This window comes from Helicoverpa zea, chromosome 5 (genome assembly GCF_022581195.2).
Source record: "Helicoverpa zea isolate HzStark_Cry1AcR chromosome 5, ilHelZeax1.1, whole genome shotgun sequence".
Classification (NCBI taxonomy): domain Eukaryota; kingdom Metazoa; phylum Arthropoda; class Insecta; order Lepidoptera; family Noctuidae; genus Helicoverpa; species Helicoverpa zea.
In genome coordinates, this window is record NC_061456.1 from 3,494,952 (window position 1) to 3,521,002 (window position 26,051).

Genomic DNA, 26,051 nt, shown 5'->3' on the forward strand with positions numbered 1-26,051 from the left:
TACGAGAACTTATCGATACGATTAATTACAAACACGATGTTTCTTACTTTCATGTTAAAGTCTTTTATCCTAGCATCTTTGTTACCGTCACCCTTCGTAACTAACTCACCTCAAGTTCCCAAACCCGATGATATGATCTCTGACAGTGAAGGCGGCACGAGTAGCTCCGGCCAGGAACACGAGCGCGGCGCCCGCGTACACCGCTGACGGGATCACCACCCACCAGACCACCGGCTCGTGGCAGCTTACCCAGCAACTGTTTGAATGACATTGATTGTGGATTAGACATTGGATTACAAGCATATGTATAAAAAGCTATCTTTAGTGCTATTGTCAAAAGTAAAAAACTTAATCCTTATGAAACCATTTAATCGTCGATCTCTTCATCTGTGACGAATTTGAAAGTACTTAGGACTACGGTCTCATAAAAAAGCGGTAGGTACTTAAACCAAAAACAAAAACTATTCTAAATGTTCAGATAGAGTTTTTAAGACATTATTTGAGAAGTTAGGAAACTGAACATAGAAAGCACACAAATAAAATAAGTATCTATGTAAGTACATAGTGTGACGTATAACTTCTTCACGAATGGAACGAATATCAAGTAAGTGACGCGCTAATAAGTACTCACAACAACTTGTTCCCATACTGATGCTGATGACGGCTGACAGCTAGCGCCAGTCTGACGGTCCCGTGTGGTCACACCAATGGAGACACAACATTTACTTAGCAGCTGCGACCTGGGTATTTATGTAATACTTACAATAGAGCATTCCCGTACTGATGCTGGTGGTGGCTGGCAGCCAGCGCCAGCACGACGGCGGGCGCGGCGTAGGCGGCGGCGTGGTGCGCGGCCAGCCCCGCGTGGTTCACGTCGCGCAGCTCGCGCAGCAGGCGCCGCAGCTGCCAGCCGTCGCACGCCGCCCAGGCTAGTGCACACACCCACCAGTAGTGGAGGGACATGGCTACCAGCTTGCATGCGAACTGGATGGAGAGGTGTTGTGTAAGTTTTGAATTTCGAATCTTAGGTGCGTTTACACGGTGCATGTAGCTGGAGCAAGTTGACATACGCAAATGATCCGCGCGCACGCAACAGAGCACGCGGGTGGTAACGTTCGGTGGTTTGGTACATGCGCTAGAACCGCACGTTTTTAAAAGGGAACAAATATAATGACCACCATAAAATGCTTTGATACCCTAAGTTTTGCAACCAGAAATATCTACTGAACACCAGAAAAATAAAGTCTAAAAATGTAATAGTACCAGCTATTTTAGTCACGACTTCACTTTAAATTGTATTCGACCACCAAATTTAGTAAATGATCACCAACTCTTGACGACCAAATTAATGTATTATTTTTGCCTAAATAAGTCACTGTGATTGCCATAAAATGTAGGCTTATTACCAAATAAAGTATTATGATGCCATATTAAGTTATGTGTCCGGCTTGCAATGCATGCGTGAGTGTCAGTATGACGAGTGACAGGGGAAAATGGAAGAAAATGACATATTGCGCCGACGCCAAGTAAAATTGGGAACAGGGCAGGCGAAAGAAGAAGAAGAATGTGTTTCTCAATACACTCTTATCGCACTGTTTAGAGGCATGCAATAGACAATTTTCCACGCTAGTGCAGGAAAAGGGTCCCCATAATGTTATTACATTTATTTTATCAGGCCGAACTTATTTTTTTGGAGTCAGTTTACTTAAACAGGATAGCAAGATGTAAAAACTTTTTTGATGATCATTTACTACTTTTGGTGATCATTTACTACTTTTGGGATAACAATGATTTTTTTGGACTCATTTTGCTTAAATAGGATAGCAGAATTTAAAAACTTCGGTTATAATCTTACTTTAAAATGGTGGTTTAATTTTGGTGATCATTTACTATTTTTGGCTTACGCATGATTTATTTTGGAGTAATTTCACTTAAATAGGATAGCAAAGTGTTAAAACTTTGGTGATAGTTTTACATTAAAATGCGAGTTTCATTTTGGTGATCATTTACTATTTTTGTCTGCTGTTTGTTACTATATCTGGTGATCAGTTAAACATAAGCCTTTTTAAAATGCTACTTGCACCGTGTAGACGCACTCTTTTATTCCTAGGAAAGAAGAAACATAAGAATATTGCTGACCAATAGCCCAGTTTTAATAATCCAGTTTAAGTAATAGCTGTCATAACTTAGATGAGTCATTAACAATTTTATACATTTTGTTGTTTCACATGTTGATCTATCGACCTTACTCTGCCCGAGGTAAATGGTAACGTAGCAATTATAAATCACACTTAATACCCAAGGAAAAGACCATTTAGAATACTAAATATGAATATTAACAAAAAACTATCGCTGAAAAGACATTAATTTACACACTGACCTCATTCTGCACCAGCGAGTTCCTACTCTTCAACGCAATCAGATACAGCAATTCCGCCATAAACATACAGAACACGAGGTGTTTGTGTATGGAGTTGGACACAGTGGCCGCACCTCCCCGCATCAGGCAAAGAGCTGCCCATGTCGCGAACAGTAGGGGTAAGGATATACTGAACGCTGTGTATGATGTTACTGATTCTAGGAGTGAAGGTTCTGGGATGAACTGTGGAGAAAGACACATTTTCAAAAATAACAGAATTCGCAAAGCAGCCTAGATTCGGGTTGCTGGCCTTGTTTCAAGGTTACGTTAATAATGCTGCAGTCTAAACGATAGCAAAAATAAGCGACGATGTGACTTTGATGTAACTGTACTTACTTCTATGTCAACTTCGTCAACCAGAACTGCAAAGGTGGACAGATGACTGCAGGTACAGTTAATTAGAAGGGGTTCGTTGGAGTACGGCGACCAATCGTAGTCAATCTCTGTGTGACAACCCACGCGAGACCATTCTCCAGACCTAGGACAAAACATAAATTATTAGTCTCATATGACATGACATGCAAAAGATGAAACTTAAAAATGTAGGACTCAATATAGGTTCAGAACTTAAAATTGTAGTGGTGTAGTGTGTACAGGAAAACGTATCAAAATGTTAAAAAAATTATTCAAAATTATGTTTGTAACTCACCCTCTCAAAGTAGACCAATGCACGCACTGAGGATTGGTCCTAGACCCGAACGTCTCCCTATCAATATCGAGCCACATTTGCAATCGTATCGGCCTCTTCAACCTGATGCCACTCAAGCTTTTATACATCAACTTCTTCTTGATAGCATCCTTCGTGAAGTTCCCACTTTCCATTACCAAAGCCATTACTTTTGGTCCATCATTGCCTTCTAACTTCTCAGCTACGTATAATGACTCGTTTTCTTGTAAGTCTTCGGCGTTGAATGACTTTTCCTGCTTTTTGAAGGTTGGTTCTATGACTACGGGACCGTGGTTATCGTTGTTTTGGTTTTCGTCGAGTGGCCATGTGTTTTTGGATTGGGAGTTCGGGTTGATATGGTTGTTTAAAGTTTGGTGGTTGCCTTTGTTTGCGTAGACTATACCTGTGGAAGATGGTTTTTATTTAATATAATGAAATGAAAATGCTGATCCTCCATCACTGTGTGGCAAATTCTCATTTAGTGTTCTTTATTTATTCTGATGTAATGTTAATACCCCATAGTTGTGTGATGAACATGTCTATACGAAGATCCTTATTTTGCTTAACTTACATCCTTGTTATTATACGACATACCTTCAACATCCTCCATATTGTTCTCCAAAGAGTTATCCTCCTCTCTAGCCTCCTTACTCCACACGTACTCAGGTACGAATAACGCTAGCTGTATGATAGGAGATCCCACGGTGATGTTAACCCCCCACCGCTGCGTGACGGACTCGGCCACACGAAGACCCCTGTATTTCGTAACGTACATCCTAACATTTAACATACCTTCAACATCCTCCATATTGTTCTCCAAAGAGTTATCCTCCTCTCTAGCCTCCTTGCTCCACACGTACTCAGGTACGAATAACGCTAGCTGTATGATAGGGGATCCCACAGTGATGTTAACCCCCCACCGCTGTGTGACGGACTCGTCCATACGCAGCGGCATCAGTTGGGAAGTGTTGCGCGAATATTGTAGGTAGGAGAATACGGCGCGGGATTCGTAGTTTGTGTCTAGATTTTCTGGAAGACATTCAATAGTTTTAAGTATGTATTTATATATGTGAAAAAATTGTTGTCGATGTAGGCAAATTTTAAGGATTTCAGGAGGAAAGTTCTGGAGTAGCAATTTTATTCAGTGAAAACTTTTATCTCTAACTAGAGACGAAAGTGGTTGAAAATTTTTACAGTTTTAAATAAGAAGATGAGAAAACAATGACAAAGTTTGAGGGTCTGACAAAAACTTACCTTGAATATTACTATTAGTGATTCCAAGGAGATCCAACGGCAGCAACACCCTCGTATACTTATCGAACTTATTCTTGCTCTTCACATAGTTATTATACTTGGGGAAGGACACAGTAGGACTGGAAGGTTTCCTATGCTTATTGATCTTCCCATTAGCATGGTACACGGGGGTTTGTATGGGAGAATGTATGAAGGATGAGGTGTCGGGTAGAACTACACGTTCAGTGGTGAAAGAGTCGATGTTGTATCTGTTCAGTTGGGTTGGTTCGAAGCCGTAGATTGATTCTGCTGTTACAATGTCTACGCCAATCACTGAAAGAAAATAGAGGTATATAATAATTTTGTCTATAAATCTGATTGTGCAATTGAACATAAAGAAGGACTAACAGGATTATTCTTGTAACTGTTCATTGAAGAAAAATCTTTTATATCTTCTTCTCCTCATAAATAAAAAAGTGAAAACATATGTTTCACAACCAAGACCAAATTTTACCTAATTTACATTTCAACATAGGAAATGGAAGATTTAAAAATGTTGAAATTCTTTTTAGGGAACTTTTAGAAGATCCTCAAAATTTTACCAGAAAATTGTATATCACTTACCCAAATCACTAGTAACGATTTCAAAAGGACTGGTATAAGTGTCATGCTGGCTCTCAGCCAAAACTGCTATGTATTTGTCGAACCGCTGCAGTAGTAACTCCATGCCGTGCCCTGTTAACTGTCGAATGCGATTCCATTCTTGGACATATTGGGCATCGAGGATCGTGTTGGCAGATTTTATTACGTTCTGGAAGAGAGATAGAAAAAATAATGCTTGAAGAATGTTCTATACAAGTGCTCGTGGAGTTATAGCAGTCAATGTTTGAAAGTTTAATACAAGTGTTTATGGAGCTTATGAGGCAGCCGAAGTTCTAGATGCTGTGTTATTTACGGCAAAAACACGTCATCATACTGGTTAGTGTTTTTAAAATAACATAAGTATTAAATTTTCGACTCCAACACATCTAATGATTATTTTCAAGTTGTGTCTTAAGAATCAGTGAACATTTGAGTGTCATCAAACATTTGCGTATCATCTGTCATATCGTTCATAGCCAGGTAAATAATTTTAAAGCCTTTTCGGAAACGGTAATTGTTTACCATACCTATCTATGAATTCACTTACCCTAACATAGTCCTTATCTTGGCTATGCGTCAGATTCAGGCCAGCCTGCCTCATCTCATACTGCAGTAGTTCCAGTAATATCCCTTCTGCCACCAGAACATCAGCTCCATATAATTTGACCGTGTTGTCACAAGCATAGGTCAAGTCAGCTGCTAATCGGACTCCCACGAATGTGTTCATTGATAGCTCGCCGGTTTCTATTTTGCTTAGCTGTTGGGTTGGAAAAAAGGTTATATGATAGGATAAGCTCGTGGGTAAGTAACAGCAGTACAAGTCGATCGGTTAAAAGGTTAAGCTACTTGGGGTGTCGGACCTATTATTCTTGTTATGATGAGTTCCTCCCAGGTTCGGAAGGCACCCGGATTATCGGGGGTTGAGTTGACTAAGTTGACTAAATATAAGTCCTATTAAATACCTGTTTCCTCAACTGATAGAAGGTGGATGTGGTGCAGTTAAACATGTCAGGTTCCTGCCAAGGCACGACTTGAGTCTCGTCACACATGCGCGTTGCTTTACCACTTGTACCTAAAAGTATACGATAGGTAAAGGATTATACTAGTCTTCTCTATATAAAGAAACTGCTTTCTATGTGTGTGAATATCTTACCAGAAGGGCAGTCTGTTACAGCTTCCACACCGAATTTAGTCCGCGGCCACCAGACGCCATGTGAGAAGGAGCGAGGACATCCATCATAGACAACTGTTAAAAAAAGGAAATATGTATTTACTATTTTCTGTTCTGTACCCAGTTCTTCTGATATACCTACTTGAACGAATAAATATGATTCCTGAACATTTTCTAAGCAAGAGAGCACGTTCCTTAAATTAAAATTTCTAATAACATTCTATACATACAGTAAAGTTCTCAAACAACTCAATAGTTGTCCAGTTTAAAGCTAAGCGTCCACTTGTCGGTATCGTACGCAACGGACGCAACGCACGCAACGGATCGTAGTATTATTTATATAGAAACTCAAACAAGATGTGCGATGCGTACGATGCGGACAGGTGGACGCACTTGTTTGAGTTTCTATATAAATAATACTACGATGCGTTGCGTGCGATACGTCCGTTGCGTACGATACCGACAAGTGGACGCTTAGCTTAACGCTTATGTGGCCCGCATCCCTTCCACACCTTCGCCTTAAAATGATTTCTGCGCAGCGACTACCGCAATGTACAGGACAAAGTTTTACGAGAACTATATAGAGGTAGAGTCCGTGAGTTTTAAGTCCTGTTGTTTTGAAGTGTTACCTTCACAGCCACTACTGTGAGCTGTTCGCCCATTGCGTAGCGCTGGCAGGAATAGAATAGAATAGAATAGAGGCACTGGCAGGGCAGGCAGTCGGTGCTGCCTGCTGGCTTGCTATCAGTTGTTACCTTCACAGCCACTACTGGGCGCGACTTCAGCATAGAGATTGGCGCAGGCGTCACAAGCGCGGCCGATGACGCCGGCGCGGCAGTGGCACTGCCCCGACACGCCCGCGCACGAGCTGTTCGCCGACCCCATCGCGTAGCACTGGCAGGGCAGGCAGTCACTGCTGCCTTCTGGCTTGTAGTGGTTCTCCTAGGGAAGGAAGGTTGGTTAATGATAGTGGTAGATTTAGGGGTGTCGAATTTTCGCGCCGGTTCACACTTGCAACTGTCAATGGTAGGTAGAGACAAAAGGCAGGCCTCTGCATATCGAAACAAGTTAAGACACACTCAAATGGTAAATTGCAAATTTTTAGACAAGTGAACTTGTATGTTGCCTGTATACTTCTGAATTTAGGGGATATCCTGTTGCTGACTGAACAGCAGCAGCATTAGACAAGTTGAAACAGATTACTTACTAAATGAAAACCTCAAAAAAAAAATATTCTTGTGAAACAAGCAAGTACTAAAAACTTACTTACTAAATAACTAAGTATGAAAGAAAACATATAAAAAAAGAAGAAAGCGGAATCTCGTCTTAAATCAAATAATTCAAAAGACACACAATCTATACAAGAAGTATCAATTACCTTGCAATGACACTCTCCGGTAGTAGCATGGCAGTGCGGATGGTACCCCCTTGTGACGTCACAGTGGCAGGGCCCGCACACCCCCGCCACGCCGCCCCACCACCCTCCCGGACACTCCTCAACGCCTGTTTCTACGCAACCCGATGCTGGAACAAATCGTTTTTTGTAAATATTACTCTGTAAGTAAGCTTTGAAGAGGTATGGCAAGAGGGACAGGTTAGACCTCGACTCTAAAGTATTCTCGACATTCATAACGCACCAGGATGATAATAATTTGGCATTCGCTGATGCTGTTTTACGAATAGGTAGTCTTTCGTTGTTATTAAAAAAATATATTTGAACAGAAGTCTCTTAAAAGTCTTCAAACCTAATACAAAGATGCAGATTTATTTGGGCAATATCCAAAAATACACAACTTTTTACTAAGATCTCTCCTAAAACAACAACAAGACAATACAACATAGGTACAATATAAAACTCACCAGTAAGCATGTATCCCTCGTCACAGGTACAGCTATACCCCTTGTCAGTGTCCTGATGGGTACAAACTGCATGTTCCCCGCACGGCTGCAGGTCACAGGCGGGGGCACACTGCGGGCCTAAACGACCACGAGCGCAGACACATTCTGTACTGTCCCAGGAGGATTCGCAGGTGCTCTGAGAAGATATATGGTGAGTTATCAAATGTTTTTCTAACATGTTGAGAAAACTTGGACTTCACTAGAAAGTATGAAATCACCAACCCACATTGAGCGAGCATGGCGATTAATGCTCAATCCTTCTATGTGTGAGAGGACGATAAAAAGGCTGATGATGTGTCAGAAAGCATATGCTATACGTAGGTTTTTATGACAAGACTTCTTACCAGCAAAAGCACAAGTAAGTCGTGAAAGGAAAACCAGTTTTGGAGGCAGAAACATTTCAAACGAGGTATACTTGGATATAAAAAGTTATACTTACATATGGTGGACAAATAGACAGCATACAGTCAGCTCGTGACTGACAGCCGTCGCGAACGTTTTCCCTTACAGTTGGCCTGTTGAGGAGCGACTGTGCTGTTCCCACTCTCACATCCTAAAATATATATTTATCAGTTTATGAAGAAAAAGAATTTAAATACATACATTTACGAGAGCATGATACATAGGTAAGATACTGAGAAAAAATACGAACAAGTAACTGGAAGACCATAATTTGACATAATGGAATAAATTAATAATGAAGTAGTTACAATACTAACCTGAATACATCCTTCAAAATACCCAACTTCGGACGCGAGCAATCCTGCCGTACTATCAGGTCCACCAATCAGAATCTTTCCTATATACTGTCCTTGGATCTTATTGGCTAACATAGGCAGTAATACAGTTCTTAGACCATAGTCTACACTGACGGAAATATCTGTGCCAAGCCATTTGATGTCGATTCGATGCCATTCGCCGTCAGATAGGGTAGTTGTGGGAAGGTACATTGATTCCCCGTTGTAAGAGTAGTGAAGATGGCCGGATTTTAGCTGCAGACATAGAATGTATTTGATGAGAAGAAGATAGATGAAGCAGAGCAGAAATTAGCGCATTAGCGCGGCGGCGTTGCGCGCAATGTTCCATGACGATAAAAAGTTTGGCGAAAACTATACCCTTCTTTTAAGAAAGAAGATGCAGAATTGGTAAATTTTATTGATGATTCAAAAGCACTAATTATATTTATTTTTTATTATTATATTCACTATTTAATTTTATTTTGATCAATACATCGTTAGGCAGTAGTATTGGACACAGTAGGGGGGTTAATGTAACTATAAACTCACAGTAATCAGTATAGTGCTGTTCTGTCCAACTTGTATGGACATGAGGAAGGCGTCCTGTTGTCTGGTCCTCAGAGACAGAGCGTTGAGCCACGGCAGTTGTATTGGACGCAGTAGTGGGTTGAACGAAAGCATGCCGTCACCGCTGAATCGCCATGGTGGGTTTGTAGCTAGGAGATACGAAATAAAAAGGAATTTAGAACAATTTCACCTTACTTCTGAAAAAATTATGAGTAAATTCTTGTTGTGTTTTAGAGTACAGTTGTGTTAAAAGAAATTTCGAGTGATAAATAGAAAACCGAGAATTGCGGACGAATTCGCGGCCAATTTCTTGTGTGGTGAATAAAGAAATCATAATGATCAAAAAACAAAGCACTTATTCGCGGTTATGTTATGACGCATATAGCGCGACAAGCAAATGTACATACAACACATAAAAACATGACAAAGTAGCGAAACAAAAGAACAAGTATGTCTTTATAAAAGATACGAAAACTACTCACAATCAGCACAATCCTTCCCCGTATAACCTTCAGTGCAATCACAAAGATACGTATCCCACAGATCTTTGCACTCGGCTCCATTATAACACGGCGCGGAACTACATTGAGACCTCTTCTCAGGACATCCAGCTAAGGTCCCATTGTCTGCTACGAAACTGTTGAGGTCTATAAACTTGTGGTCGATGTATAAATCTGATATGCAGCCTTGGAAGTCTTTGTTTTTGACCTGGAAACTGCTTGGGATGTTGGGGAGACCACCGATTTGGAGGGGGCCTGTTAGGTCTAGGAATCTGGAAAGAAAAAGACTGATGATCAAGTAACGGTTCATTTAAAAGACGTAGGAGCTAAAAGGTATTTTGTTTCCTTCTTTTTATGATGTAGGACAAAGTACAGGATAAACGGCCGAATACTGAAACACACACAATTTCAAGGATTCCTCAGACATCATTTTATCTCAGTCATAGTTACGTGAACCGAGAAGACTTTAAAGTAAGATTTAAAGTTGAGTTACGTTCAAGAATTTCAGGGTTAGAGGTAATATACCTTAAGTTGAACTTAACTTTTCAGCATTTTTTATAAATATGTAGAAATATTTCTATGTATTTACCTGTGACATGTTTCAGTGGCGATTTCACATCGTGGCGGTAAGATCTTTCTGGAGAAGTTAGCGCAAGCGTACTTGATGCCGAAGTCTGCTGCACCGGCCAGTGATAGAGCTTTATCGCAATCGTCCAGGATCAGGGTTGCAGTCTAAAATTTGGAAAAAAATATATGAGAATTTATCCCTAGTTAGACTCATATAAGGTGTGTATTTAAACTACTAAATTAACGCCCCACTCAGACACATTTAATGGTCACTTTAACCATTCCTTAATGAAGGATTTGTTTGACATTCAAAGAACAATGTCAGGTTTCGGCCCACCCAATCAACTTTTAAAACGGAATTCTCACGTACACAAAGTTCTTTACTACAACAATTTCCATATTATAAAAAACTAACTTCTTATAAAATATTTAATTGTTATCTAGAACTTTTCCAAATAAAAATATCATGTTAATAAGTAATTATTTTGTTTATCGAGTTCCGGTTTTTCGTTTGAATAATTTGGTTTTGAGAAGTTCAATGCAAAAGTGGAAAACATAGAAAAGCTTCTGACATTAAACTACACAAAAAACTGTAAGAATTTTCACTGTAGGTACATGAAATATTTTTATTGAGCCTAAGTTACTATGGACGTCTGACATTGTTCTTTATACGTATTATTTTTTTGTATGAAAAAAAATATGACAAATAATCAATTATTTATCTTTACTATTGTAATCTATAAACGCAATACTACCCCCCATTCAAGTCCTGGCAGGTAATATTAAAGCACCTTATATATGAAAAAAGAGTGTAAGTATTAAAATGATATCGTTTTTACAGGGCTTTGGTAATCCATTATAGCAAAATAGCTATTCCTATCGAGGGAACTACCTACCGCTGCCAGATAAAAAAAAAAAAAAATATGTAATTTTTCAGTCCATTATATGTGTCCATTTAAAAGACTGGTCAAAAAGGCAGAGTTACTTTGTCATTTTGTAATTAGTAGATAGGGCAAACGAGCAGTTAAATCAGTTTCAAAGGCAAGGAAGGAGTTCAAAGAAAAAAGAAATCACCATATTTCTTACTTACTCTATTATAATACTCGATCTCCACAGTATGCCACGAGCCATCAGCCACATTACTAGCCACTGTGACATCCACCTTGCCCCCTCCGAGCGCAAACGTGAACCTGATGCCAGGACCCCCGGCCACTCCTGCGCCGGTACTAATAGTTTCGAGCGCGAGGAAGTCATGACGCTCGTTGTATCGTCCGTTGTAGAGGAGTAAGCCGTTTGGAGATTGGGTTGCGAACCTGGTGAAGAAAGTGATTTTTAAATATTTTGTTGATGTTGCAATAACAAAATGTATTTGCACTTGATATTTGACGAACATATTAACTGATTCTCCATGGATTTGGTGAATAACAGATAACCTTTTAGACTAGTCTTTTTAATTATTTACGATGGGGTCTAAATTTTTTTTTGGTTTGGGACAGACTAGCCTTAATTTGCATACTGTAAAAAATATATGAAAGGTTTGGGTTATGATCATGACATGTGGTCTTGATCCCAACCCTTTCATATAACCCCTAACATATCCAAGTTCATTACAAAACCATTACGAAACCTTTTCTCACGAAAGCGTCATCTTCACGCAAAATCTGACTGACTTACAGCTTCAAATGCAGTCTACTCCTCCTCTTCAGTCCAGGGAACGTCAAGAACGAAGACGTAGGAAAGCTCCTAGCCCTCAGTTCGCACAGTGGAGTGGTGTGATTATCATCTATAGCACAGCCCTGACACACGAAGCCATCTCCCGAACTATATAGCTCCTAACATATGCAACTTCTAAAGAAATACGAACCCACTTCTCATGAAAAAATCATCTCCAAAAAAAACTTACTTCAGCTTTAAATGCAGTCTATTCCTCCTCTTCAATCCAGGGAACGTCAGGAACGAGGAAGTAGGAAAGCTTCTAGCCCTCAGTTCACACAGTGGGGTGGTGTGATCAGCATCTATAGCACAGCCCTGACACACGAAGCCATCTCCCGAACTATATAGCTCCTAACATATGCAACTTCTAAAGAAATACGAACCCCTTACTAGTCAAAAAATCACCTCCAACTTCCAAAAAAACAACTTACTTCAGCTTCAAATGCAGTCTATTCCTTCTCTTCAATCCAGGAAACGTCAAGAACGAGGAGGTAGGAAAGCTCCTAGCCCTCAGTTCACACAGTGGAGTGGTGTGATCGGCATCTATAGCACAGCCCCGACACACGAAGCCATCTTCCGAACTATATAGCTCCTAACATATGCAACTTCTAAAGAAATACGAATCCCATTCTCATGAAAAAATAATCTCCAAAAAAAACTTACTTCAGCTTCAGATGAAGTCTATTCCTCCTCTTCAATCCAGGGAACGTCAGGAACGAGGAAGTAGGAAAGCTTCTAGCCCTCAGTTCACATAGTGGGGTGGTGTGATCAGCATCTATAGCACAGCCCTGGCACACAAAGCCACCTTCTCGAACTGAGACGCATTGGGAGCCACTCCGGCAGACGGCAGACTGGGTGGCGCATGTTGCTGATGTTAGAACTGTTTCGCAGTTTACACCTGTGTGAGGAAGAATAGAATGTGAGATTGGTTTTTGCTTTTGGGCTAAAATGTCTGAAATTGTGGAATATGGCTTAGCAGCGTAGATGTTTGATCACATTTCTCAGCAACTTGGTGGTTCTTAATTTGGAACATACAAATGTTTCATTTTTTATCAAGGTGACACTGGGCTTGATGCTAAAACAACGATCCGGTGTTTAAAGAAGATGCTGAACTTTGACATTTTAATGGTTTCTGCAGTAGGCACTAAATGGATTTTTTAAAGTTAAAGGTACAAATACCAATGATACTTAATGTAAAGATGTTTACCTGTAAAACCAGGAGCACAAACGCAAGTGTACCCTCCCTCACGCCGCACACAAGTACCGTTGTTGATGCACGGCGATGAATAACATAGATCCACTTCTGTATCACACATGTAATGTTCTCGGGAGCCTGTAACAAATGTGTTAATAAATACCCGTAGCACGTAAGTATATAATATAAATTCCTTTGCCTACATTATGCTGTAATTTTTTGAGTAATCTTTGTGTCAATTTAAGGTTAAAAAATGTTGCACCATTTTACTGTAACGATGACCAAATCATAACCAGTCGTGAAGTAGCCGCCCATTAGTAAAATAGGCGTTTTATGACTAATTATATAGGGTTTGGTTAGTAGGTTTAAATAATTATTGTTGTTTCTCACCTGTAAACCCATGAGGACACTGGCAAGAGAAAGTGGTGACCGGGTATATAGGCCTAAATAAAACCGAGTCGCTGTTGATGAAGCCCGAAGCGTTGCCGAACTTGAGCACCGTCAGACATTCCTCGTAGTTCAGGCACGGCTCGTGCACGCAGATGTTGTCGTCGAATGGTAGGACCTGGATATATGGATATAATAAGTGAAGAAAATAAGTAAGTATTCCTCATTTGCGCGTTCAACACTTGAAGGATATAGAAAATTGAAATTTATAACAATATACTGAATTCAAATAGACGAACGACTTAAATGCAATAGACCGTAAGCAGACGTATCCTGATTTGGCGAGGACCACAACTAGATTTTTCGCAGATTTTATGAAGGTGGTGGTATTCCAACAAATAACTACATACAGAGCCCCAAAGCTGGGAGTTGTCGCGCAAGATTGATAGTATTGAACGCGCCAGAGGACTACATACATTGGGGATAAAATTTAAGGATTTAAGGAAGATTTGAAGGGATTTCTATGAAAGTCAGATCCGTTTTTTTGGCTACGGTGACAAATCATAAAGGTTTTACAAACTAACCTGTACAGTAGCAAGCCTGGCCAATGTGGCTCGATGTAAGTACACTCGCTCCCGCAAGTGTGTCGGTGAGTAGTACTGAGAGGTGTCTCCCGCTACCCCGACTTCAGCGTCCGGACGACGAGCGGAGAATGATACATTGAGTATGTTGCCAGTTACGTCTGTGTCGTCCTGCGGAAATAAGTATAAAATGAGGAAAATAAATTTTATGGGAAAACTGATATTGGACCTTGGGAACAGATTTTCATGACCAAGCCTGCCATGAAGGATCTTAAAGGATAGCTGCGTTTCGCTAACTGTGAAAGGAAGTGGGAACTTCCAAAATTCTTAAATCTTAATTTGCTTCAGAATTAATTATATCCCACGTAAAATGCCATCAACTTGTAAACCAAATGTCGACTGTCAATGTAATATAGCTCATAAGGTATTGTAAAGTCTCAAAAGTAGCCAACTCAAATGAACTAAATTATTTCATTATAGCATACCTGAACACTAAAAATATAAATATTCTCCTTAGGACACGGTATGATCGCCGCCAGCCCATCAATGAAGAATCCTAACAGAGGCGACAGGAATTGTTCAGCCGTCATGTCATTCAGTCGCACGGTGATGGAGTTGAACAACATCTCTTCGGTGATGAGCCGGACTGATAGCTGCATCATGGCTTTTACTTCGTTTACTCCATCTGTAAGGGAAAAATCATTGAGTTATGTAGGCTTTAAGGAAGCTATGATGGAATTCAAGAGAAGGCTAAAAATGCAAAGTGAAAAGTCGTGGTGGCCTAGTGGGTAAAAGACCCACCTCTCAAGTATGAGGGCGCGGGTTCGATCCCAGGTCAGACAAGTACGAGAGTTTGTATGTACTTTCTGAGTACTAGACACCATTGACTGTGTTTCGGATGACACGTTAAACTGTAGGTCCCGGCTGTCATTGAACATCCTTGGCAGTCGTTACGGGTAGTCAGAAGCCAGTAAGTCTGACGCCAGTCTAACCAAGGGTTGCCCGGGTAACTGGGTTGAGGTAGTCAGATAGGCAGTCGCTTCTTGTAAAGCACTGGTACTCAGCTGAATCCGGTAAGAATGGAAGCCGACCCCAACATAGTTGGGAAAAGGCTCGGAGGATGATGTTAAAAATGCAAAGTGGGAATTAAATAGATGGATGATGAAGAAGAAAAATTGCGTAAGTAAAGACGTATAACATAATTCATCATCCTCCGAGCCTTTTTCCCAATCATGTTGGGGTAGGCTTCCAGTCTAACCGGATTCAGCTGAGTACCAGTGCTTTACAAGAAGCGACTGCCTATCTGCCCACGTATAACATAATTATTAAATATTAATTTAAAATTTTCTGAAAATATATTCAAACAGAAGAACATGCGTTACAGATACGCAATAAAGATATTCGGATCCAAATTCTCGAATGTCCACTAAAATCTTGCATACATTTTGGTGGTCTCCCAAGCAAAAGTGAATTGTTAGAAGGGCAGAATAAAATTAAACATACCAGAAACAGATATCTCCATAGTAGCGAGTTTTGGTACATTGGTGTTCAGTTGTGGTGATAGTGTCATCTCTCCTGATGTTTCATTTAGGAGCACCAGGTTTGCGTTATTACCCGAAAGAATGCGGTATTGTAACTGCAAACAAAAATATTAACCAATAAGAGCTATCAAAAAAAGATCAGGTTATACTAGTAGCAAAGGAAATTGAAAAAAGCCTACAAGGACAGCTGAAACCTTTCAAATATAAGAAAAAATAAAAGAGGTTTTAATGGACATCAAACTTACCTTATCAGTAACATCAGCATCATAAGCCGGGACCCTACCAAAGGGTCCAACAGGGAAGCAATCCTTATAGTTATTGAAGATAATCTGAAAATCCTTCATCATAGGAGCATTGTCATTAACATCAGTGACTAATATTTCTACTCTGACGTCATTCCATAGTGGCGGACTGGCTGCACGGATGATGAGTTCGTACTTCTTGCGAGGACTTTCATAGTCCAGGTCTACCATGGTGACTAGTTCAGCTTTGTCGGAACCTTGGCGAGTTTCTAGGGAGAAGCTGTTGGAGTCATCGCCACCTAGAAATGGAAGAACCATATTTTTTTTATTTTAGTTTGTTATTCTAAGTCTATGTGCACACTTTCTTGTCTTCATCGAAATACTTTTCGTGTCGATCGATTCTTATTGTTGGCATTCAGAGAAACTAGTTTCACCCAATTCCTTTTGACTTTGCGGTGTACCTAGCCTTAGCTAAGTCTGGGTTGTTAAGTATTAACTTTGAAATGCTTTGCAAAAAATCTTCATTTCAATTTAATTTATTTTAGTTCACTTATAAGAAAATATCATCAACACAATTTTAGACTTTTATGAACTTACCTTTAATAGAATAATGTACCACAGCATTGGCTCCTTCATCAGGATCGTGTGCGTAAATCTCTCCAACAGTTGTTCCAATGGGGCTGTTCTCAGGAATGTAGAATGTGAGGCAGTCGCTTTCGAACACCGGTGGGGAATCATTTATATCTTCTACTTTTATGTGGACTATTACCTGAAATAACGTTTTATATTAATATAACGTTTTTTTCATATAACTGCTAACTTACTAAAATTAGATAACGTAGATGATACTATTACGGCTACTGTGATTTAACTTCAAAGAAGACAGAATTTTGAAAGATTTCAAAACTATGGAACGATTATCAAGTTAAAAATTAATAAATATACACATATTTACATAAATGAACACCTAATTTATAAGGAATAAGATAATTATCAAATTGCTGAATTAAGAAAATTGTAGCAAACTTACAGTAGAACTCAAAGGCGGTGTCCCTCCATCAATAGCCAAAGCTTTTAAGTCGTATGTCGCCACCGATTCTCTATCCAAAGCCTTGTTGGTCCTTATGACTCCAGAAGCGGGGTCTACTACAAACGATCCTTCTTCTCGATCTTTGGGTTCCAGTTCATAATGTACGCGTCCGTTCAGACCTACATCTGCATCTGTGGCGCTTACTTGCGTTACAGAGGTACCTGAAAATACCGAAATTTTGTACTTAAATATGTATTATGTATGATAGTAGGTGTAAGCCCCCGGGAATGGTCTTTTCATCAAAAGTTTTTAATTTATAGTTCACACCAAATTTAGCAATTTTGAGATTAGCCTTTTGACGCCTTACGCATAAAAGTAGTGTTTTGTTCATATATTTTTTGACTTGTGAAGCCTGTAGTAGCTTCGGACAAGCAAAGCGTGCAATATTTGTAAGAACGAATTCGCAGGGACTCATATAATAAACTTCAAAATTGAAAAGTAGGTGCGAACTATAGTCTGTATAGTCCGTATAAATGAAGAAAACTTACCAACTAAAGCATCTTCCATGATAGTAGCAGTATACAGCTGTTGTTTGAACACCGGTGCATTGTCATTTACATCTACTACAGATATTTCCACATCCGTTGTATCCGATAGAGATGGTACTCCACCATCTCTTGCTGTCACTGTTAGAAGGTACCCTGTAAAAATGTACGTTAGTATTAGTAGCGAATATGTTGGTCAATTTGGAAATATTTATTTATTCAATTAAATTACTGTTGATGCTGTTGCGTATAGGGTCCTCAGTTTCCAGTTTAAACCAGATCAAAGTCAAACTCAAATAGATTTATTGCAATTTATACTTTATATCATACTTGTTTTTTCATCACAAATTTTTAGTTACAATGAAATTATAATAACTCAATGTTGGACCAAGACAGTAAGCTATTTCGATCATTATAGCTATCGGTAGTTTATCGAATATCAGGGATGGCGAACCAATGGCACGTGTGCCCGTGGTGGCACGCAGCTAAATAATTTGGGCACGCCATTATTTTGCAAGTTTTCAGTTCAAATTATGTACTTAATTATGATTCTTCCCATATTCAGAATAGAGCCTATTTTATTAAGAGATCTAAGAATTCATGTAAAGGACAATGAGCGTTTTGGTCTTCCTCTCCTGTAGCATTTAGTGATATATCAATAGAAAGCTTGTGTTATGCAGAGTATTTGCTTGTATGGCGGCGATTGTCGTTTGTTAGTATGTTAGTACAAAATGTAACGCTTGAAAAGACCTTTCAAATGATGTATGACTTATTACTAGAGGGGGAGTAGACCAATATCCAAACATTTCGCCCATTCTCCTTTGGGAATCAAAAACAAGTCCCTTCGTCATAATCTTTTACCTTTTCATGTTAACTATTTACCATAAAGGCACGCCTCTATAATTATGATTGTGTTTTCTATTTAATTTGGCACGTAAGTCAATAAAGGTTCACCATCCCTGGAATATAGTATATTTAATATTTTAGAAGGATTTAAGAATCTTACCACTCATAGTCTCTCTATCCAACAGCTTGTTAGTAGTGATGGCTCCAGTTTGAGGATTGATGACGAACTCCTGATCGTGATGAGTGACGGCTTCGTTGGATATCTCTGAACTAAGGCTGTATGTGATCTGAGCGTTTACTCCGACGTCGCTGTCGGTAGCTGATACTACGAGTACTGTTGTGCCTACTGGCGCATCTTCGAATACCTGGACACATAGAATATTTTAGTTGATTACATAGGCCGTTGTAATTTTAACATTATGCGAATACCACTTATGATGGATGTCAGAAAATTAAGGACTATAATTTTTCAGGATGAGATATCTTTCACTGACTGTTTTCATTAGGGTTAAAATGGAAAGAGTGTAAGACTTTTAATAAAGTCATCCATGTAAGCCAACCGCTTTTCATCATCACTTGTAAAGCCTTTTGAAAAAAAATTGGTAGCCTGACAGGTCACGCGCCATCAGGGCCTTAAGTAAGAAGTCAGTTTTAAAATAAACTTACCGAAGCAGTATAAGGAGCATTCTCAAACACCGGTGCGTAGTTATTAGCATCAGTTATATTGATATGGACCATAGCCGTATCACTTCTACCGCCGCTATCAGTCGCAGTAACAGTGAGAACATATCGTCTCTCTTGTTTGAAGTCTAAAGGTTGGGCTACTGTGATGAGACCACGACCATTTTGTGAGGTGATTGAAAATCTGCCGCGAGTGTTGCCTCCTGTGATCTCGTAGTGGAGTCTGGAATAAGAAAGTGTGTGTTAAAAGTTATTGTGATTGCTTTTGTAGTTTTAAAGTCAGTATGATCAACATTTTTAGCCCTTAGTTTTGTTACACTGATATAGTATGTAGAATAAGTAGTAAAGTAGAATTTTATTTATTTCTTAAGCCAGTTATGTACACAACGAACACATGACAGAAGAAGTAATAACATAAAATAGTACAAAGGTACTATCTGCCGGCGTTTAATATCAATTTATTATGTCTATACGACCCTGGCACGATTACGATCGTCAGTTGTTATTAAAGAAGGAACAAATAAGTTGCCTGATGAATATAAGGGTAACTTTTGTGCATCATCATCACACACTACGATAGTCCGTTGTTTTTAAAGAACAAATGAACTAAGAATCTAAGGTTCTATTTCTTACCTATTATCTTCATCAGCATCAGTAGCAGTGAGTGTAACAACAGGTGTGCCGGGAGGTTCATCTTCAGCTAACTCCACTTCATATTGTGGCGGAGAGAACACTGGGTCGTTGTCGTTTACATCTTGTACTACCACGACTACTGAGGCTGTTGCTGAACGAGGAGGGGAGCCACCGTCTGTTGCTGTTACCTGGGTAGGAAGATAGGAATGAAAGTTAAGTTTAACTTATCATATTTCTTAAGGTAACTTTTGAGCAATCTGAAGTCATGTCTAAAGTCGTGTTCAATACTGCAGTATTACTAATTGGACCCACATCAAATGAAACTACGAGGACCGAAAGTTCTAATCCAAATGGAAGACAAACATGTGAGCGCTTTGCTATGCACTTTTGTACAGTAAGCATTAACAGGATGATTTCAACGCATCAATTCTATTCCCGAGTTACCGGAAATTGATAGAGCATATCCATATTCAAATTATTAGGATTACAACCAAATGGAAATAAAAAATTATAAAAGCTTTAAAGTTAACTTACCATTAACTGATATTTGGCCTGCACTTCTCTATCTAACTGTGACGAGGTGTACACCCACCCGGAGCGCGGGTCTATGCTGATGGGTAAGTCGTTGTTATTGTTATACTCCTTGTCTGTCAGCGTGTATGTTATCTCCGCGTTCATACCTTCATCTGCATCGTAGGCTTGCACCTGAAGGATAATTGGAATTGTAGGATTAATGATAAATGCTGGGTCTGCCTACCTACTAATAAGGGCATCCGAGGTCGATTTCGACCATGGGACTGGATTCATATAAGCAGATCAGCTAGCTTCATAGGGCATATTATATTGCACAAGCCTGCATACTGCATAACCAGCGAAACTTTAGAAATGATTAGGATCCTATACCTAATATTTTTAACATCGATATTTGATAAACAAAAAATAAAGAATACTAAACAATGAGGACAAAGTTTTTCATGAAGCCAAAAACACGAAAGTCTTTACGAAATGTCTTTTTGCGTTCATGTTTCAGCAGCTTTGCTAGTCACGCTGTAACGCGGTAGATGGCACTGCTAGTCCTGTGACGAAGCTACAAATAAGTTTCATACTTCTAAACTAAGTTTTCGGATATTCTGTGTGGATAGAATTGTTTACGAAGTTCATAAGCTGTGTTGATTTTGATATCCTATGCTTTGTTTTATCAGACGAAGTAGATCCTATATTACTAATAAACTTTATAGAACTTTTCAGATAATAAATCGCAATTATCTTAGCCAATAGTTTCACACGTACCTACTTAAGAGCTGATGAAAATTCCATCATAATGATTATAAAGTTGGCGTTAAGTCTGCGCAACCATAAACGAGTCTTGTAAAAGGAGGCGTGATAGCTTTTTACAATATTGGACAACAAAGTATTATCCCGTATAGAGCAATACACATTAGCTTTTACAACATCATTAATACTTTACGGGCTGATCGAAGTATGGTGTTATTCCCTCGCGAGTATTAAAAGGTCGATATGGATGAATGTGAGTAGGCTGGACGTTTGGTAAGGTTTGAGATTCATGTCTGACCTCAAGACAGTACCTAAGTATATGGATGGTGCGGATTTATCTATTGTACCGTTATGACTCCGAAAGGACTCGTAAGTTTTGAGGATGCTAAGAAAAGAAAAGGAAAACAAAATGTATAGGCCCCAAAAGTTCGATAAATATTGTAGACTTTGGCATTTGGCTGTCCTATAGGAATACCTAACTAATGAACTATAGTTTTTTTTTTATCCGAGATTTTTTCAACCAAAATCTATGTAAGTTTTTGTAAGTAATTAAAAAGACAACTAATACTGCACTTGGTAAGAATATTGATGTTGCAGGTAAAGACATGCTACGCCGAAAATTTGGCAAAGTACGTACGTAAATACGTATTGGTATAGTTTTAATTTGGTTTCCATTTTCATCAGCTGCAAGATTGAGTTACATAAAAACTACCAGTAGCAGTTACTTCTGTATCACAGCCTATAATAAGCGGCGATAGTCCTGTAATTATAGCCGGGGAACCTTACGTAGCTCGGTGGGTAGCAATGATGTTACGAATGGATATTTCTCAGGCAGGTTTGCAAAATTGTAAATGTATCCCAAGGTTTTTTGATTGCCCTATTTATTTTTTGCACTTAACACTCAGGCCAGATGTGTTATTTAGTAATCTGGTGTTTCATCGCTACTTTTTGGAAACATTATATTCTAAAATTAAACAATAATACACATTAAGGAAAACTCTTTGAAAAATAGACATGTCATTTACATACAAATATCATGACAACTTCAAACCATTTCGCTTGCAGAGGGCATCAGAAACAAAACTGGTGAAACAAAAAGGAAGATACACTTAAATAACACTTACCCTAACTATACTATAGCCAACGGGAACGTTTTCACTGACGGACTCTTGAAACAGTGAGGTGTAGAATCTCGGTGCATTGTCATTCACATCCTTTACGTTTACTAGAAGTTGTGTCGTGTTAGATCGGGAGGGACTGCCGCCATCTGAAAAATGATCACCAATTTTACGAACCTTAGTATTTTTTAGAACAAAGACGAATTTCTTCATTTTAATAAATTTCACAAGAAGTCTTTAGGGTAGTAATTAAGCTACAACTATAAGTTGTCAAGTTCAAGTCAGGATATTAAAGGAGTTTATTTTAGTACGTTATTGGTTACAAACCTTGAGCTCTGATGACCAGTCGATAGCTCCTCACTTGCTCGTAATCCAACGGCTTTACCAGCGACACATCGCCACTGAGGCTGTCGATAGAGAACTGCATCTGTGTGTTGCCTCCGATGATAGCGTAGCGTATTGCCGCATTTGATCCTACGTCGGCATCCGTAGCTCTAACAAAATAACCAATGAATAGTCAGTATATGTACCTAAATACAGAAAAGTTTAATATTATGAACAACTGCTAAATGGCCATTGAATGACCAAATATAGGTTAACGACACAAACATTAAAACAACTGTTTTCCAATAGCCACCTGAATGAATAACGAACCTGATTGTGTTCACAAAACAGTTGCACCATAAGTATTCAATAACAATGCATAAACGAATGCAAAATTAATAATTTCGGTAACATTGGTAGAATAATATAAATTTCTAACGGCTCACCACAATGCTGGCATGAAATATTGATAGTTGCAGTTGTTGGGAGTAAAACAATAAATATGAACGCGGGAGCTTTTACAACAATTTCTATAAGGATTTATGGCGATACAAATTTGAACAGCAGACGGTGCAGAGGGGAAGATTGCTAGCCTGGAAATATAGCTCTATTGGAGCCTGGAGGATACCGACATATTGTACTATTGGAAAACGTTTAGCCAAGTTTTGAATGTAGATGATTTACTGAGTTTGTAAGTATTACAGTCCCAGGGGCTCAGATGCTTTCAAATCGACTTTCCCAATATAAGTCTGAGTTCCCACAGCTACAAACGCCTTAAGTGAATCGCATAGTTATCGTTGCATTAAACATGTTAAATATGTTAATATGAATTGTGTGTGGGTGAGGTATAATTTAAATTAAGTTGGAATGTTGCATGAGGAATTTCGTATCCGGCGGTGGTGTAACTAGAATTTAGGTAGCTAAATACTTTGCTTTAATCGCTTGCCATTTCTGCATTGCACATTGTGAATCAAATGGATACCTTCACACCTACGTTCCACTGTTTTATGAGGATATTTATGAAAATCTTTTTTATTTATTTATTTAAACTTTATGCAACATAAATATTACATTGGCGGACTTAATGCCATAGGCATTCTTGCCAGTCAACCTTAAGGTGTTTTTTTTTAGTCTTTATTTAAGGGGTACTTACTTGATCCTTGCAATGACTGGGTTATCATTAGCGCTGATGTCTTCGTCCACTGTTACAGTGTATGTCTTCTCACTAAACTGAGGGTAGTTGTCGTTGTCATCCAGAATGTTCACGTGGACTGTAGCACTGGGGAGATAAAATGTATTTAGTTATGAGAAGGTACATTTAATTTTGATTGTATTTTTAGAAAGATTGATGAAGAAGTTAATACTCTTCCGTATCTGTTGTGAAGTTCTGAATATTATGTTGGATCAATTTTATTGTGTATTGCCAATTTGCAATTGCTTGTCGAGATATTATTGAGCATTGACCTCAATCGAACTAATATAGATCTCCATACATCATATTCAGAGGCCTCTATTAATGCATTAGGGATATTACTAAGTGGAATTTCTGGAGTACGTAATTAGTGCCATATCATTAATTGTAATTACACCGTACATGCATGAATGGTAGGAGCTAATAATCGGCTAATATTGTGCGGAAAATGGTTAGTTTGGGCTATATTAATCGACAGAGTATAAAGATATGATTGCTTTAGCAGGAATTAACTGCTTTGTCTAACCAAAAACAAATTATAAAATTAGGCACATTTTAATACACAGTTGTGTATCTGAAGCTAAATTTGCTTATCTATTTAAAGCATACGAAGACATAAATGCTTGGGTTTTGTTTTAAAGGAGACCAACTACATTAATGGTGATTGAGTGAGAGGAGCTCTGATTTCTCATAAAGAAATAAAATAAATTACTCACGTGCTAGACAGTCTATCAGACACAGGACTGGCCTGATCTGTAGCCTTAACTATAACAGTGTACCGCGCCACTTTCTCCCTATCAAGGGGTGATCTCGTCAGCAAGGCTCCACTTCTCCCGTCTATCCGGAACACATCCTGAGAATCTATCTGTTCTGTATTATCGATAGATTCATTTGTATCTTCCGGATTTAATGTTTCTGCTGTTACAGATTCTATTGAGTATTCCACCTGGAATATAACAGTTAGGTTAGCTTAAAAAATAAAAACAGTTATTCGCTGAAGTTTACAAAGAGATTTTTTTCTCCCTTTGAAGTTTAAAAATTCAACGTAACTTGGAGCTCAAGAGAATTGACGTATGAAAGTTTTTTTTCCAGACACGTAAAAAGGAGCGCTTGGGAATTTGTCGAAACAATGCTTTGTCTTTGCTCCAAAAATATGGAATGCCCGATATTCTTGTGTCCTAAATCCAACACAATATACCGACCGAACAATAAAACTTTAACTTTTTTTTTTCTATGACTTACTTCAGCATTTTTTCCAATATCCTGGTCTGTAGCTTTCAGTGTTAGGACAGTTGTTCCCGGGCTGGCTCCTTCTCTCACTGAAGACTCGTACTGTTGCATTTCGAAGACTGGGGAGTGGTCATTGCAGTCGAGCACGTTGATCTGTAGATAGAAATAAATAAAATATAGCCTTAACGCGAATCTTGAAATGTTGAACCTAAGATGTCACCTTTATTTTGAAAAATCTTTCTGAAAATTTAAATTAATCCCTTGAAAACGTAGCTAAGGTACCTATTAGTGATTCGGCAAAAAAAAGAAAAACAACCTATTTTATTTTACACTTGATACTTTTTCAACAAAATCCAAGCCGTATAAAAACAGTACCTAATCCAATTTCTAGACAAAATAAACTTTCACAAAAATATACTCATAACATATTTTTATTTTTTCAACGTCTCACCTGTAAGGTCGTGGTGCCACTTCTAGGCGGGAACGTATCATCTTGGGCCACTACTCTGAAGTAGTGGACATCTAGTCTCTCTCTATCCAGCCTTGCTTGTGTGGTTACTACTCCAGTCCTGGAGTCCACGGCGAACATACCCGCAGACCGTGAGTCTAGGAGACTCGACATGGAGTAAGTTACTGGACTGTTTTCTGGATCCCTATAAAATAATAAAAATGTTAAAGGACATGTACAAGTGCGTATGTTATTGGCTTGAATTTCACCTATAATATTTCGTTGAGTTTAAATAATGAAACTGAAGTTTAGCTTCTGCCTAAAAGTTTTCATTCCACATATCCAAGTCTGTTTTTGGTTTTATTTGGGCACATTTCGTAAATCCTATTCCGCATTGCATGATTTTATCTGAGTCAACATATCGAGCAACATACAAATAGAATACGATAAAAACTACACCAGAAATAAAAATGAAAGGAAAAACTAGAAAAACAAAACTTTATCAAACAGTCGGAATGCCAAGTAATTACGTAATACGGCATGTAATTTATAAAGTGAGTTCAATAACAAGTCTTGCGGGCACAAAACAGATGAAGGTAGCAATTTTAAAATGTTGAGAGCAAATAACGTCTGATTACACGCGTTATTACTGCGATTCCTCGTACGTG

General features: G+C 38.8%; 1 protein-coding gene across 1 annotated transcript in view; it reads right to left on the reverse strand.

Moving 5' to 3' along the window:
• Nucleotides 1–26,051, reverse strand: part of LOC124630761 (protocadherin-like wing polarity protein stan) — a 171,146-nt gene that overhangs the window by 5,830 nt on the left and 139,265 nt on the right. The window contains exons 5-44 of the mRNA XM_047164745.1: nucleotides 25,387–25,588; nucleotides 24,948–25,088; nucleotides 24,422–24,651; nucleotides 23,667–23,792; nucleotides 22,517–22,683; nucleotides 22,196–22,338; nucleotides 20,331–20,501; nucleotides 19,797–19,984; nucleotides 19,149–19,386; nucleotides 18,643–18,847; nucleotides 17,640–17,792; nucleotides 17,092–17,312; nucleotides 16,659–16,830; nucleotides 16,065–16,360; nucleotides 15,782–15,914; nucleotides 14,764–14,963; nucleotides 14,282–14,449; nucleotides 13,701–13,875; nucleotides 13,323–13,448; nucleotides 12,779–13,013; nucleotides 11,493–11,715; nucleotides 10,425–10,567; nucleotides 9,818–10,107; nucleotides 9,318–9,484; nucleotides 8,751–9,023; nucleotides 8,471–8,584; nucleotides 7,993–8,167; nucleotides 7,511–7,656; nucleotides 6,888–7,074; nucleotides 6,115–6,207; nucleotides 5,924–6,033; nucleotides 5,509–5,718; nucleotides 4,944–5,130; nucleotides 4,341–4,652; nucleotides 3,879–4,115; nucleotides 3,069–3,489; nucleotides 2,756–2,897; nucleotides 2,381–2,602; nucleotides 764–984; nucleotides 110–256 (exon numbers count right to left, since the gene is read on the reverse strand). Coding sequence (XP_047020701.1) covers nucleotides 110–256; nucleotides 764–984; nucleotides 2,381–2,602; nucleotides 2,756–2,897; nucleotides 3,069–3,489; nucleotides 3,879–4,115; nucleotides 4,341–4,652; nucleotides 4,944–5,130; nucleotides 5,509–5,718; nucleotides 5,924–6,033; nucleotides 6,115–6,207; nucleotides 6,888–7,074; nucleotides 7,511–7,656; nucleotides 7,993–8,167; nucleotides 8,471–8,584; nucleotides 8,751–9,023; nucleotides 9,318–9,484; nucleotides 9,818–10,107; nucleotides 10,425–10,567; nucleotides 11,493–11,715; nucleotides 12,779–13,013; nucleotides 13,323–13,448; nucleotides 13,701–13,875; nucleotides 14,282–14,449; nucleotides 14,764–14,963; nucleotides 15,782–15,914; nucleotides 16,065–16,360; nucleotides 16,659–16,830; nucleotides 17,092–17,312; nucleotides 17,640–17,792; nucleotides 18,643–18,847; nucleotides 19,149–19,386; nucleotides 19,797–19,984; nucleotides 20,331–20,501; nucleotides 22,196–22,338; nucleotides 22,517–22,683; nucleotides 23,667–23,792; nucleotides 24,422–24,651; nucleotides 24,948–25,088; nucleotides 25,387–25,588 — 7,710 coding nt within the window. The remainder of the gene's footprint in view (nucleotides 1–109; nucleotides 257–763; nucleotides 985–2,380; nucleotides 2,603–2,755; nucleotides 2,898–3,068; nucleotides 3,490–3,878; nucleotides 4,116–4,340; nucleotides 4,653–4,943; nucleotides 5,131–5,508; nucleotides 5,719–5,923; nucleotides 6,034–6,114; nucleotides 6,208–6,887; nucleotides 7,075–7,510; nucleotides 7,657–7,992; nucleotides 8,168–8,470; nucleotides 8,585–8,750; nucleotides 9,024–9,317; nucleotides 9,485–9,817; nucleotides 10,108–10,424; nucleotides 10,568–11,492; nucleotides 11,716–12,778; nucleotides 13,014–13,322; nucleotides 13,449–13,700; nucleotides 13,876–14,281; nucleotides 14,450–14,763; nucleotides 14,964–15,781; nucleotides 15,915–16,064; nucleotides 16,361–16,658; nucleotides 16,831–17,091; nucleotides 17,313–17,639; nucleotides 17,793–18,642; nucleotides 18,848–19,148; nucleotides 19,387–19,796; nucleotides 19,985–20,330; nucleotides 20,502–22,195; nucleotides 22,339–22,516; nucleotides 22,684–23,666; nucleotides 23,793–24,421; nucleotides 24,652–24,947; nucleotides 25,089–25,386; nucleotides 25,589–26,051) is intronic.